Source organism: Achroia grisella, unplaced genomic scaffold (assembly GCF_030625045.1).
Source record: "Achroia grisella isolate CSIRO2021 unplaced genomic scaffold, CSIRO_AGI_Agris_v1 utg1063, whole genome shotgun sequence".
In the NCBI taxonomy this organism is placed as follows: domain Eukaryota; kingdom Metazoa; phylum Arthropoda; class Insecta; order Lepidoptera; family Pyralidae; genus Achroia; species Achroia grisella.
The window spans coordinates 894591-910647 of NW_026712567.1; the positions used below are offsets into that span (position 1 = coordinate 894591).

General features: G+C 32.5%; 1 protein-coding gene across 2 annotated transcripts in view; it reads right to left on the reverse strand.

Annotated features, from left to right (window-relative positions):
• Window positions 1–807: 807 nt before the first annotated feature.
• LOC131841298 (mitogen-activated protein kinase kinase kinase 11-like) overlaps window positions 808–16057 on the reverse strand; it is a 42573-nt gene continuing 27323 nt past the window's right edge. Inside the window, exons 5-11 of one of the 2 annotated variants that reach the window (XM_059189628.1) lie at window positions 15177–15363; window positions 14678–14848; window positions 13792–13950; window positions 8549–8638; window positions 7879–8014; window positions 7265–7388; window positions 808–6689 (exon numbers count right to left, since the gene is read on the reverse strand). In XM_059189628.1, the coding sequence (XP_059045611.1) occupies window positions 5808–6689; window positions 7265–7388; window positions 7879–8014; window positions 8549–8638; window positions 13792–13950; window positions 14678–14848; window positions 15177–15363 (1749 nt within the window). In that variant the 3' untranslated portion in view covers window positions 808–5807. Of the gene's footprint in view, window positions 6690–7264; window positions 7389–7878; window positions 8015–8548; window positions 8660–13791; window positions 13951–14677; window positions 14849–15176; window positions 15364–16057 lie in introns of both variants that reach the window. The other variant, XM_059189619.1, reaches the window with a different exon arrangement.

A 16057-nucleotide genomic window follows, 5' to 3' on the forward strand; every position in this document is an offset into this window, starting at 1 on the left:
AATACATTGAGTATATTTTACAAATGTTGTTTCAAGGGTATGTTAAGCGATACTAAACGCTGAAAACGTTTTTTGGCAATTCAGGTATCAATTTGTTTGTTTACAGTTACAGATACAATAATAATAATGTGGTTGAACAATTCACACAGCGCCATCTAGTCCCATGGTAAGCAAAGCTTGTGTTATGGGTAATAGATAACGGATACAAATACTTAATAAATTTTTTTGTAAATACATACATAATATAGGTATATAGATAACACCTAGACCGATACCAATTACCATACTCAAGAATTCAAATGTTTATACTGCGCGAGGAATCGAACCCGCAAACATTGGAAGTAAAGTGGTGTGCTAAACCGCGAGACCACCGAAGACGGCATATATAGTCGTCAATATATAGAAAGTATAACAAACGGTAGTTAAATTATCTACATATGAGGCAAGAATATATGAATACCACTGCGCAATGCTCATTGGTCATCATACATTTATAAGCATAAGTATTTTGTGCTAAGCAAATAAACAAGTACAGCAACTTTATTAATCTATACCTCTATACTAATATTTGTGAGTATAAGTGTATGTGGAAGGTAATATTCGTAACTATTGCGCCTGTTTCAAATGTATTTGAAACATTATTAGGTCATCAAATAGTGAGTGGATTTAAAATAAAATTCAATTTGATTGCATTTTTTCAATTGGACCAACTCGGTCAGTTATTGATAAAAATAAGCCTTCCATAAAATTATCTAATCTTTTTCATGGTTTTATTATACAATGAAGTTTTTTTTCTTTTTATGATAAAAATATAGTTCCATTGTATTTTTTTATTTTAATGTTTTGAATGCAGAATATATATACCACGTTAATATTACTTTATACACAGAACAGTAAAATAATGAGTCAAAATAATATTTATTTTTAACATAACGTAAATAATCTGTGATAAACAATCTTCCATCATCAACACAACCATTAGTTTCTTTTCTACCACTGAGTTGAGTAGCAGTATGAGTTAGCAACGTAGATCCGTTTTAACTGTTTTGGAAATATATCTCTACAATCCGTATACTATTTACGTTGATCCCACAAGTTACATTTAAAGTAACTTAATTATAACCAATCAGGTTCCTATTACAATGCAATGATCGATATAAACAAGAATTAAGCAACTAGAATAGGATTAAGTGTAGAGCTTACATTGAAATTTAATTGATACCTACGCTATGTAAATTTAGCGCCATATATTAATTAGGTACGAGTATGTCAGATACTTAAATACCTTGAAACATATTAAAATCGTCACACGGTTTTGGTTTCAAATGAATTTTGCTTTGAGGGAATTCAATTTGCTCAATTACCGCACTGGTTACCAGAGATAAAACACTAACGCAGTTCCAAACTGCTTAAACGGCCAGTAATGTGAAAAATGCCTATAGATAGAGATAGATACTCGAATAATGAAGTAAATTAAATGGTTTACTCTGAATCTTTGCCAAATAAAACGGTTTTTCTGGCACATCGCCACCAATGCAATGAATGATGGATATATGGCATATTCATAATAAAAGATTTGCTGGCAGGTAACTTCGAATATAATAAGAATAAGGAAGTCTGAATTTACAAGATGTTCATGTAAAACTAATACGATTTTATTTTATTTTATGCCCTTCTATACTTAGTAGATTTCTATTTTGTAAAATTTTTCCATCTCACCCATAACGTTTCAAAATCAATGAACTTGGCATTCATTTTGGAACGTTTCGGTATTTTTTAGTACACAGACTGATGATTTTAAGACACTATGATGTATGTATGTATGTAGCGTGTTTAATTTGATTTTACTTCTATAGGATTTTAAAAGTACATAGTTTAAATATTGTTAATTGGTCGGTCGAACTAAAAATAATATAATATACCTAAAATCAATTTTGGTAATATTGATTTAAATCCAATCTATATTTCAATAGAAAGTGTTTGGCAGTTATTGCCAATTACAAATTGTTACGAGTATTATTTTCAAAAATACAAGTATCATCTCTAATGAATTGTTGAATTGTCCTTTTATTGTTATGGTACCATTACAAAGGAGAAATAGATTGATGCAAAATAATACTAGTCAAGTAGTCCAACTTAGCAACTATACAGTTGCCAAATGATACTTAAATTAATATAAAATTTACAGATGTACAAGAATATGTCGACGATTGTGATATTTCTGGTAAAATGTAATTTGTAGCATATAATGCTTTGGTTTTAAACGTAACTTTTAAATTGCATCACAATATTGCAGGGTTAAATTATGTAAAATACTGTGGATGTGTAATTATGGAATTAATAGTCCTCCAATTAAAATTACACTATAAGTACTTATTTGAAAGACATTGTGATGGATGTATGTAATACAACTGCACTTATGAAATATATAGATTAAGGAAGTAAAAATGTTATAATAACCGCATGTTTTATGTGGCGGTAGGTATAGATAAGAAATTTCAATCACATGGGATTTATATATATTGTAATTATGTGCAGTTTTATATTTTTTACTTTTCTACCACATAAAATATGTGAATTGTATATATTATGGTAAGTACAGTTAATTAGATAGTAAGAGCACTTTATGTTTTCATAATGCACTGATTTAGATATATTTCATTATTGAATAAATGATTCTTTTAAGTCTTGCTTTTAATTTACTGTTATTACAGAAATCGATAGATCATATAACACGCACGCTGCCAAAAGGGTACGATAATTTGATTTTGACCCCAAGATCTCATTTTTTATGCAATGATGGAATACATAGTATGAGATGAATTTGATGCGAACTCAGTAGTACAAAACTAGAAATTAAAGGAGATTAACAATTTAGGCGTACAAAATGCAGAAATAATAAGACACATTAAAAAGCTTATTCTAGTTTTTATTTGTCGATTTAACGTACAGATGTAAGGCATCCTCCCACCTCGTGTTATTGGCACACAGAACCACCATTTACTTTCGACTTATGAATGCTTGTGAGCATAATATCACTTCAGACAAGGTTGGAAATAGACATAGTTTTTGGAAGAGAATGTTTTGATTGTAGTCAATAAAGAACTTTTATGGAGAAATGAAAACAATGTCTATTGCCTACCTAACAATGGAATGTAAGGTTTACAAAAAATGGAATGCCGAATAATAATCTTTATACATTTCACAATATTTCATTCGTAGTACGTTCGCCAGTCGTTCGTTTACAACTCGAATACTAGCCTGATATTAAAATTAAATAAAAATTTCAAGACTAGAGTTTTGTATATTATAATTGCGCCGTGAATCTCGATAAAATATATTTACAACGGTGTGTAGTTATGACTCTAAAACAATTTGTGACTCTGGTTTTAATAAAATCTTAAATAATTTGGTTTGGATTTCATCTGTACAAAATATTTGAACAAATATTGGAAAATTAATCACTTCATTACTTAAAGACATTGGATATTGGCACTGATTGAAGCTAATTAAAAAAAATATACACTACACGTTACAACATACAATATAATACAGAACAAATTGCAATATTAAATTTAGTGTATAATATAATTAATTAGCATAATGAATCTCAAATACTGTATAAAAATACTGTTAAACTCACCGACGATTTTGTTTCATAAATATTATTAATATACAACATAATAAGTAAATTTATAATAAAAAAAAAATGGACGTAAAATAATTTCTCATATTGCACAAAAAAAAATCCAACGAAGTTACCTATTTAAGTTACTGGCCGTTACCGAAAGTAAAACGAGTTATCCAAATATCCAATTACGTATCCACTTATCCATTACGTAATCTCAAGAACCATTCCAGCTAATATTAGGCACTGGTTTCAGCTAATAATATCAAAGCTAATTTTAATAATTAAATTTCCGATATACACCTTATATTAATTTATCCTAATTGTATGATAATTTTAAACATATCCAAATGTTATTGTAAACAGACCATCAATAAACTGAAATAAAAAGTATATTTTGATATTGGTACATATTGATATTTTGAAGAATTACAGTGTTTTGTGAAAAGAAGCTTAAAATCGAATATAATATCAATTACAGTTGGATATGCAGTATATTAAAATACATTGTTGCAAAATTCCGACTAGTAATTCTACCTAATTTTACGTTTCACTGTGGGATACAAAAGCTGTACTTATTACTATTTGATAACTCTTACTGATTTTTAAGTAAAAAATATCTAACATTTGCTTCATTTCTGTACAAAACACATTGACTTATTGTTTTTTAAATTTCACATACATAATTATATTAATTGTTAGTTCAAATATACATTATATATTTACGCCAAAAGTTAAAAATTATATTCATAATTTGAACGATTGTTCATAAAACACCTTAAAAATACATTTGTACTATTTATAATTCATTATAATAATAGAAAAAAAGAAAGTTGCTATTTCATGATTAACAAATTAAAAGCCGGTATATTAATTAAAAAGATGAATTATTTACATTTTGTACATATAGTTTTAGCATTTTGTCTTCATGATTTATGTACGTCATAATGCTATGGGCTCGTAACAAATTAATATCCATTGCAAATTTTGCGCGAAACAAAAAATAACAGTAGTTTATTGAATCATTAATGTCAAATATATATTAATCTTCGAAATTGTAGGCACTAGAACATACAAATCATGGTCCGATAAAATCTATGCAGAACTATGAAATTAAATATTTCTGTTGAGGTAAACACTATTGTTCTATTTCAGATGAATTTCATCTAGGCACTATAAACGCCTCAGCTGTAAACGCGTTTTAATGAAAATATCTAACGTCTGTCAATTATGACTAAATAAACCCTCTCTATTATGAGGAGATTGTAAAATGTACCACGTCAATTCATCATCCACGCGGTCCCCCTAGAAACAAAGCCAATTCCTAGTGAATTCTGTACGATGGCTGACTAACCTAACTGCACGATGATGTCACCCTGCATTGGTGTACAGCATACCCATAAAATAATATGACTAATAACCGACAGGCATTTAGAGCATGCCATATGTATATGAATATATATTATTATACATTAATGTACATGAAAATACACAATTACATTAAATAATGAACACAATTGCGATTATACATAGCTTATTGCAATACAACAAATCTACCAGACACGGTATCATGGCCTCTAATAATTACGTATGTAAATATAGTAGTAAGTTTCCAAATGAAAACTATATTTGTTTTAATTATAGCTACCGCAAACAACCAACAGTGTTTAAAAAGAAGCCCGTGTCATGGCATAATCAAATATATTAAAATCGCTCAGCAATATGTCTATGTAAGACACTTACATGTTGAGATTACTTGTCTAATAGTGTAGCAATGCCGAAATCTCATAAAGTTTTGTGTATTTTTCACAACAATTTTATATAAGACATTTTAAAATCCAATTCTAAAGTTATATTATAAATAAATGTAAAATTAACAGTAATGGTCTTACAATTTAGCCAGTTTTTATACGTAAATTTTTCGTAGGCACACTGCAATAACATATACCTTACTCGTTGCTAGTACACATTATTAGCAATAGATTGTAAAAACGTCTTATGTAAAATCATAACTAGTAACCACAAAATCTGACAGTAGATCGCGACTTTGCAATTTTAATGCGAGAGGGCGTCTATTCTGCTAAGAAGCATAACAAGCGTTCCACGTACTACCCGCAAGCGTATTTACAGTCCCGCTGTGAAATCAAACAAGGTAGTCGTTGAACTTCTTTAGCCTTCGCTACGAGTGTCGCGACGGCCTTCTCTCCGTGGTATTGCCTTCCATCGTTTCTGGACTGAATCGAACCCGAGATTGTGATCCGCTGGACGCATCGCGAGCCGACACGTACGAACTGTCCGTTTCGCTTGTCAAACTGTCTGGAGGAGTCGGATTGGTTGGTGTTCCCCCACCAGAACTACCACCAGACGCGCTCGTCTTTTTATTATATTTCTTTAAGCTCGACCGTAGCTTAGTAGGCGCTAATTCTAAACCGAGGTTCGCCGGCCTTTCTACTTCGGGTCTCTCTTGAGATTCTTGTCTATAAAAATCTCGTGGTAAGGAATAATCGCTAGTTTTTCTTGGATATTCATTTTTTGGTGAACGGTAGTCATCCCTTCTATCTTTAGAGGCGTATTTGTCAGTTCTGTATTGTCTCGACGGCGAAAATTCTTCAGCGTGGGAATTTGTTGCGGATGAATTTGAGGGGGTCCGTCTGTGAGTGAGGTATTGCGCCGGTGGTCGGTAGTCGGGAGTTGGCTCTCTGTATTCAAAGGAACATTCATCATACCCATAATATGGATGTTTAACCACGTAATCAGCTGTCCTATCGTATGCATATGGTTCCGCTCTATAATAATAGTCTCTATCTTGTGAGGGCGATGGTTGGAAGTTCTCTCTATAATTGTGGTATAGATCAGCAAGATGGTCTGACGTTGTAGACGACGTCCGCCTCGGAGATGGAGTCGGTGGTTGAGTGGATGTATAGTTGGTACCAAGTCCAGAAGTTCCAGAAAGCGGTTGGGCTGAGTGTCCATATCCGGATGATGATGAAGGATGAGCGTAATGCGTGGGTGAATCAGTGAAGCGTATAGGTTTCTGTTCTTCCGTCTGTAGGCTCGTTATCTGTTATAACAAATGTTAATAAATAGAGGACCACATATAGAAGTTGTATCACAGTACTACTATAAAATAGTATCCTTTGATAATAATAAATCTAAGCCAAGTCATGATCATGTTGTAAATACATATGCAAGTCATGATATTTGTGGAAGGGCTCGTTATGGAGTGTTGACGCTAAACTACACACAATACATTCCAAAATACATATATTTTACTGTGTAGTGTGTAGTATATATAGTAGCTGTGTACTATACATAAAACTAGCTTATCATAAAACTACTTTTCTGCTACTTTCGAATAAAAGGTACCCACCCTATCTCTATCTTTATAATACGACCTTCATATATTTATTTATTATATCTTCACGGTAAATGCCTGTCGTGTAAAAGTAACAAACAAAAGGAGAGATACATTATCACCTTCATAATATTGGTATGGATAAGGTATTTAAGGGTTAAGACCTGAGTAACATAAGTAACTGAGTAACACAATATTCACAAGGGTTAAGTTCTTTCAGTAGTCTAATCTTCATGTAAGACGTTGGTATTTCTCACACAATCAGTAACGGCATCACTTACAGGTGATCCAGTTATAGCGTTGAGTGGCGCTCTCAAATGTCTCGTAGGTCCGTGGTAAGTGTTGTGTGCGAAACCATAGCCGTCATACAGAGATGAGCTGAGAGGCTCCGTTTCTACTTCAGGCCTGAAACAAAATACATAAGGTTCATATTTTCCATACAATTCCATTTTTCTCTTACAAGAGCTAACAGCAGTTAAAATAAAAAATTTAAATTATTATGATTATTTAGCAATTTATTTACCAAAAATAATATAATACATATCCTTACTTCTTTCTCTGCATATAAATAATAATGAATAAAAGTTGACGTTTTATTTTAAATAAAAACTTTAAAATGCTCAGTCAAAAACTTTCACATCAATAGTTGAGTGGCAGATTTTTTAAGTGCACTTGATTATAGTGTAAAGACACAAAAACATTTTAATAATGAAAACTTTACAAAACTATCTCAAGATATGAATATACTACAGAATCATGAATATAAGTGAAAATGAAAAGAGAATCTTTTCTAACCGCAATTCGACACAGTCACTAAGAAATTGAAAGTTTTACAAATAACAAATCATTAGGTACACGATTTTGTTACGAATCAATTATAACATAGTAATATTACCTGTGGGGTTGCAGCGTCGGATGCAAGGGGCTAATATTTGAAACCCTCACATCATATCCTGCAGCGACACCGCCCAGAAGCGCCGCCATATTGTATAAAACCAATTCTATTATACTGGGCTTCTTGTACTTGTAACCTGAAATTAAACCAATATCCAAATATTTCTATATCTAAAAATTTTACAGATACAGACAGATTTTTAGATTTTCAGTAAGTTTTCTGTTACAGTAGGCAAACTTGAATAGAGATCGAATAGTAACGATTTTACATGACGATCTTGAATATGACTAAATAATCATATTCAGACTGTTGTGACAAATAGGGTTGCCATTAGAATTAATTGTGGACGTCCTAATCATCGCAATACTTGACATGCCCACATTTTGTCGGGTATATTTGAATTCAACGTGGCAGTGGACGAATCCACCGTCGTATCTATAGTATCAACGTCTCCATCACTTGAGAGTTAGTTATATTTTAATAAAACTATTAAAATAGAAATAAAATTTTGATAAAGTCATAAAATCAGTCAAATATATTACATACATATATTAAGTGTGTGCTACACTTAATATATTTATATAATATTTGACGCGATTTCGATCTTGTCACTTTCCAGCTTACAGATTCTTATTTCATTTAAACAAAATATTTAAGTATGAATACATACCTTCTGTGCTGTATAATGTCGGCATAGGTACAGAATATCTCGATGACGTGCTCAAAGGGAACTCGGGTCCCCATTCCTCAGGACTGAAGTCTGTGTAAGGAAGAAAACAACCTAGGTGAATGGAAAAAATATGCGCGTTAGTGTACATGTGTGCGTGCATATGTGATGAAATACGACAACGTTGTGATATTTGACGTGAAATGAGAAACTTATTCAAAGAGAGGTAAGCACCAAGGTTTATTTTTATTATTCCCAATTCACATCAAAGAGCAATTTAAAACATGTGAACATCCACTATGTTGATTTTATTTATTGTATGCAAGAATGTATGAGATAATATACACTGTCAATATTAATAAATGCATTTTATATCAAAATAAAAACAGTGTACAGTAAAATATAAAATAAAGTACTTAATAAATAAGAGGAATATTATTTTCAGTAAACATTCAGGAAATATAATTTCCCTCTCGTTTATTTTGAGATAATAAATAATACATGCAAATTTTATGAGTATAACTACACATGCCAAACAGTTCATTCTAAATAAATGTGAAAAGCAAAAAACAAAAAAATATAAATCAAGAATCTATATACTTACATGTGCAAATAATTACTTGGCGATGGCACTTTTATCCTTATAGTTTAAATTTGTTATTATATGTGTTTAATCGCTTTAATTTTTTTTTCGACCTTTCCCGATTAGAGATTGCCAGAGTGAGATAAAGCAGAAGCGTTCTTATTTTTCCTTTCGTATTTCCGTCCACCCTTCACCAAGACGTCCTTTTGGTAACCTGTCGTTTTACTATCGTTATTCGGTCACTCTATGGCTCGTTTTTTCCTAATGTTAAAGGGATTGTTAGTAACTATCAGATTAGTCAACCCATGTTAAAAAAATACACCAGATTTATATGGAAAAGGTTTATTTGATATATAAAAAGGGTCTAAGTTTATTGCTATAAAGAACCAGATCACCAAAGAGCTCATATTAACGATTTTTGTCTTTTATACAATTTAAAAGCAGAGTGTTTGTTTAGTGATTTCTCTGCTGGGGTCACATTACTTTCACAGGTGAGCCTTTCGTTTATCGTTCGTAATACTATTCCACCACCATTGCCAGGAACATTGTTACTGCGGGATATCATGTTGTACAACATGTTCTGTTATGTTATATTGGAAGCCTATGTGACTATTAAATCGCTGGTTACTTAGTCGGACGTAGAAACTAATACTAGACTAAAATTATTAAAGAAGTAAAAAAGTAGAAGAGCCAATACAAATTAAATATGTCACTGTTACAGAAAGAAACAAAATGGATATATATCATATCAAATAGACTTCCACGTGTACATTCGATATTAGAGAGAATTTTATTGTAAACATTTGAAAGCGTGCCATATGACATGGTGAAAACGAAGCGAAGATCATAAAACTAACAAATAAGTAAGTACAACAAATACATAAATAATTATAAGTCTTAAACTTTATCGTATATAGCATATACTATGAACTGCTAAGCATGCATAGCGTTTCTATTTAACTAATAAACACCTGGCTGAAAGCAAACAAATGCTTACAATTTACAAAAAAAAAACCGTGTTTAAATGGATACTAAAATTACAGCAAATAAGATACAATACAAACTCTACTACCTTACGTAACACGCACATACATTTCATGAGTATCACACAACTTAAAACGTATATAACTTATTTATCATACAATCAATTCCACTGTTACATTAACATCAAGACACTAATCTTAAAATGTAAATGATCCCTTAAATTTACTTATATCTGCTAAAACGAACACATCGAAAAACAAAACGGAAAAGTTTGTGACCCAAATAATTTTAAACGTGCTTCTATTTCTATGAGAATCTAAAGGACTTCAAAGTGGTTTGTTGAGCGAGAATTAGAATGAAAAGTGAATTTAAATGCGGTCATTTCAAAATGCGAAACATTAATGTTTTATTTCGAGAATGGTACGTTAATTAAATTATGATAATTATAATTTATATCAATAACCCTAGTACATTTACAAGTAACGTATTTGTACTCATAATTTCTAGAGAACTGCCGAAATATTAATTGAGTTGATAATTAATAAATATATGATATGTATATTTTAGGTCCACTGGAATTTAAGTTTATTATATACTCATTTATAAAATTCATCAATAATAACTTATTAAAAAATAAATATAAAAGCTTTTACATCTTTTTCAAAAATTGATAAACGCATGCTCTACATAGTGTAATATAATGTGAATATTTCGATCGTGTCACAATACAAATTGATATACTATATAAAGTATGTATACTTACAAGGATACAGCAGGTTATCCTGGGACGTTCCTTTATTGCAGCATTAAAAAAGTGAATTACAAAAATTAAAACAATAATTTATTACAAATTCATAAGTTACAATTTCCTAGTTACGCACACAATTTAAATATTATTATTATTTTTTTACTTTTCCAAACGTTTAATGCTCACAATATAAAAACATTTTGGCAAGATCCTAATTCTTCATCAGTCGAAACGAAATTACGTTAAAGTCTTTGTGGACACAAGTCGCGCTAATATTACTACCTTTAGGACTAAATTATAGAATAACTAAAATTATACCTAATGTAGTGTAGAAATCAGATAAATGCCTCCTTACCTTAAATATAAAATAGCATTATTATAAAAGTTCAAATTTTATTTGAGTCAGCAATTTTACATGTATATTTACTAAAATATAAATGCAATGGACAATTTTAATACAACTTTATTCGTTCGAGCGAGACGTTCACTTCATTGACAGTAGGTAAATAGGAAATTACCGACTCCAATAAACTACATTTTTTTTTAAATTAAAACATAGGAGCACAGACAGAATGCATGTGTAACGGAATGTTTGAGCAAAATGAGACCACTGACCATGTCGGAACCTGTATTGCTGTTACTCCAAATTATGGTTATAAGATTGTTAAATCCAAAGAGGATAATAATGGTCGCATGTCACATGTGGTAGAATGAAAATATGACTATTCAAAAGTGCTTGTAATGAGTAAATTTAAATAAAATATTATTTCTATTTCTATACTGAACTGTTCTTCTTTACTTAATAATCTAATTAGTTATAGTGCCAATCTAAAATAATGTCTTTTCTCTGCTTGTCTAAACTACACTACTGGAGTAAATGCACAATTTATATATTGCAATTTAAAGTAGGACAAATTTTAATCAGCGGATAAATTAAAGTCTACTACGTAAATCAGTGGTTCTCGTTTCGCTTCTAATTGCGTGTGGTCTAAAACTATTTGTATGGATCTTGCATTAATACAAGTCACAAATATTACCAAAAAATTCAGAAAAATAAAAATTAATTTATCTAGACATATTATTGTCATTCTAAAATTAGGGCTGCCATTTGTTACACTGATAAGAGAAAAATTATAACCAGGGCTATTGATTCCTTTTTTTATTTTAGGATATCATATTATTAGACCATTGCTGGACATAATACAAGTACTAATTGTAATTTGGACTCGTTACAGATACAGATAATCCAGATTGATAATCTGGTAATGACTAAAATGTTTTAATATTATTAATTGTTTGCAAAGTCAAACGAGGAGAAAATCTGAATGACAATAATATTTGAAAAATCATTCAGTTGGTGGGGTCTTTTATAACTTATATTCGAGTATGAAAAATATGGTAATATGTGCGAATATCATTTTACAATTATACACACACAAGGACACTGGCTTCAACGTTTAAATGAATCCAGTAAGGAATAAATCTTAATAAAAATAAGTCTTTTTATTTTCTTTTTTTTTTATAGATCATATACGTCCTACATACTATACTAACACTTACTATCAAATCCTTGGAACTTTGTTTAACTAACATTTACAAGACGTAGGTAGTGAATACTGTTTACTCCGTTTCAATATTATATATCCCCTAGACCTACATAATATATACATATATGATAAATATTATTGTGTTTACAGTTGCAGAAACATGAAGTTATAATATATGTATGACATCATCTTCATCAAAATTCGAGTCCGGTATCTTTAAATGTTTACTACATATAAAGCTTTATAGGTATTTCCTGCATAACAGTCTTACAATTACTTTTTAAGAAAAGCTTTCAAAGGCTTTATATTACGTGACAAAACAACGGATTTTAGGGCTAATGTCCCTAGAAATAGTTGAAGCAATGAGGATAATGTTTATTTGTCATATTTATTATGTAAATGAATACGGTATTGTTCTTATGACACTTAAAAATAGATTTATTGTATTAAAATCTAACAATATTTCCATAAAAAATATTGAATTCCTCAACACCGTACAATAGAACTACCACTTATTTTAATATAGAAACGGAGTAAACACTAATTTGTTGTCCGTCAAAGTTTGGGATAAAATGTTATTAATGATTGAAATATGCGACAAAAGTGTTTAACATGCTACAAGAGGAATGTTAGTAAAAATGATATGTCTTTAATATGGCAACACTTTTGTACATGTTATGATTTAATTATGTAATACAGTGAATGTGTTATTACAATTTGTACATTTACAGGGATTATACTGGCGACAATAATTTGACTCAGATATAACCATTGCCGTTACGCTAGAGGTACGACAATAAAAAAAATTGTTTGATCTTACCTATATTCGAAAAAGCGAACTAACTTCATGTTTATGCCATTTCTATTTCCCTAATGGCTAGTAAAAAAAATATATTTGTACTTAATTCATAGTTCCGGATGTAACGGCAATATAGACAGCCAGCTATTTACGAAATGCACTTATATTTGTATCAATTACATTCAAATCATTTTATCCCAAACTACTGGTCGCTGAGTAGCTGCGTCGTCTCCGAGTGCGCATTGACCGCGAAAAGACCCGCTAGACTATTCGATCGTATAGTTTTGAGGAGGTTGCGCTTAACCTCGCCGTGGCTGCCTTTGCGGCGGCTCTTATCGATCGTCTCCAGGTCGAAGACCGCGTCGTAGTGGTGCGGTATGTCGGCCGCGGAGGAGAACATCGGACAGAGGAGGAACCTGTTCCGGCGCGGCTCGTCGTTTTCGTAGAGGAGGTCGTCGTGGCTGCCGCTGCGCTTGCGCGGCAGGTCGGGCTGGTCGCGGCGCACCTGCGACTTGGAGAGGCGCGGGCGGGGCGCGCGGTGCAGGGCCCGCGGCGGGGGCGGGGGCGGGGGCGCGGGGGCGTTACCTGGGGGCGGCGCGCGGGGCGCGGGCGGCAGGTCGGGCGCCGAGCACGCGCTGCGGGGCGCGGGCCGCGGCCGCAGCGCCGGCAGCGGCAGGTGCCCGCGCGACCGCTGGTGCACCGACGACGGGCCCCACGTCTTGCCCTTCACGCCGTCCGCGGGCACTGACACGCAAACACAACACTCACTAGCATATCGGTAAATGGAACTAACACTATATTACTAGAGCTCACTTTCTTTCTCTCTCTCTATCAAAAAAAATCATTCATTTGCCAAGACAGGCTAACTGATCTGATTTTATATTCATATTATCATCCTGTCAGCGTAAACCTTCAGCGCAGGCAGGTGTCTCATTTCATTATCATCCATAAAAAAACCGTTTTTTTTATGGCTATGACAACTAATGATAACCAGTAACCGTCGCCTATATACATGGCAACACGTGGTTTTATCACGCAAAAAAAACCACTTATGTATTGCCTCGAGAGCGTAGCCTAGCCTCTAGAACTAAAATGTCATGTCTCTTATCCTGTAATTTCACTGCCTAATCTGAAACCTTCAAACGAATCACACCTTATAAATCAACTGCGGCAGTTGAAATAGGAGAGACTGAGATCCAAGCAGACGATTTTTTACAGTCTACCTCTGGCGAAAATTATCACGATTGAGGGAGGGGACTATTAATAACCTATGCTACCATAATCAGATTAATTACGATTCTTCCTGGTTTTGCTAAGTGATAAACATTCATTCTTATCATTTTATCCTTATCTACTGGTATTTTACCAAGTTTATATTTTAATCACATTATGGGATCATCGCAACATGATCATCCATATATTAGTATTAATATATATATAGTTCCAAGTATAATCCAAACATTAAACTCACGGGCGATGGCCCTCATGATAGCGGGCGAGCCGGGTGGCGTGTCCTTGGCGACGGCGACCAGCTGTTTCACGCTCGACTCGTCGTCCGAGGGACGCACAGTCAGCGTGTGCCGGAAGTCCAGAGGGGACGATATTGTGTCCTTCTTCACAAGTTTCATTTTGCTAAACTTACCTATAAAACAAATAATTACAATTCTAATTCAAATGTAAAGTATTTGGCACAGGCTGGACTTTTTTTTTTCGGTGACAGAAATGGTGTTCACAGTTCCAAACCTTAAGGAATGAATTTTAAAATCTCATATAATATTTACTATTTCATCTAATCTATAGCTTGTATTTTACTGGAATATCTGCAGCTAAAATACAGCCCACAAGTAAAACTGAGTGAAAACTTGAAGGCTGAAATGATGAGACATAGGTACAAATGCAGACAACTTTGAATTCAATATAAATTATATTGGAAAAATTGCATAAGATATGAGGTATTAAACGGTTCTAACCCTTCCTTTTATTGGGCTGCGGCGGTGGATGCGACATGTTGCTGGCGAAGATTAATATATGCAATTCTCTGGCCACTAGATCGAATTCCCTCATCTGCAGTTCTCTTTCTTTTTGTTGCAGGTTCTGTTCCATCAGTCTCTGTTGTAACTGAGCTTTTGTCAGTTCCTCTTCACGCCAGCGTAATTCCTGAAAACAATTTTTTGATTATTTTTTAACTACTATTTAAAGTTTTTACTAATAACTAAGAAGGTAGGTGCAATTAATTATATAAGTTTTATATATATTAAAATCAATACGTCAGATGTTACGGCATTGTTATATTAATTTAGTACTTAGTGACCCTTCTATGTATATATATTGTTTTATTTTGCAACATGTTTATTGATATAGTATTGATTAGTGAACATGTATATGAGAGGTGTGGGTTTTCTACCAATTATATTCTTCTTAGTTTGCAGAAAAAAAATGTTGAAACACATAGGTTAGGGTTAAACTAGACATCTTTGACAAACGAATAATAAGCATATAATATATAAGTAGAAACAGAAACAAAACTAACAATATCAATTACATCACTAACCTCCTCTATTGTTTTGCATTCCTATTTGTCAGCATTACAAAGGAAATACATTTCCTCATTAGTATAAGTGGTATTTGGTAGTAAGGATTCATATTGATGTATGGAGGATGAAATTCCACTTAATATGAAATCTATTATGATTGAGTTCGTACAAATCAGCGGAATGTAATAAGTATTTCGCCCTGAGATTATAACATCAATGCAGTAATATAGTCCATTAATTTAGTTTTATGACTGATGACTTTAAGGTCATCATTGTTTTTAAAGCTTCAGACGACGATGTATTAACATATAGACTGA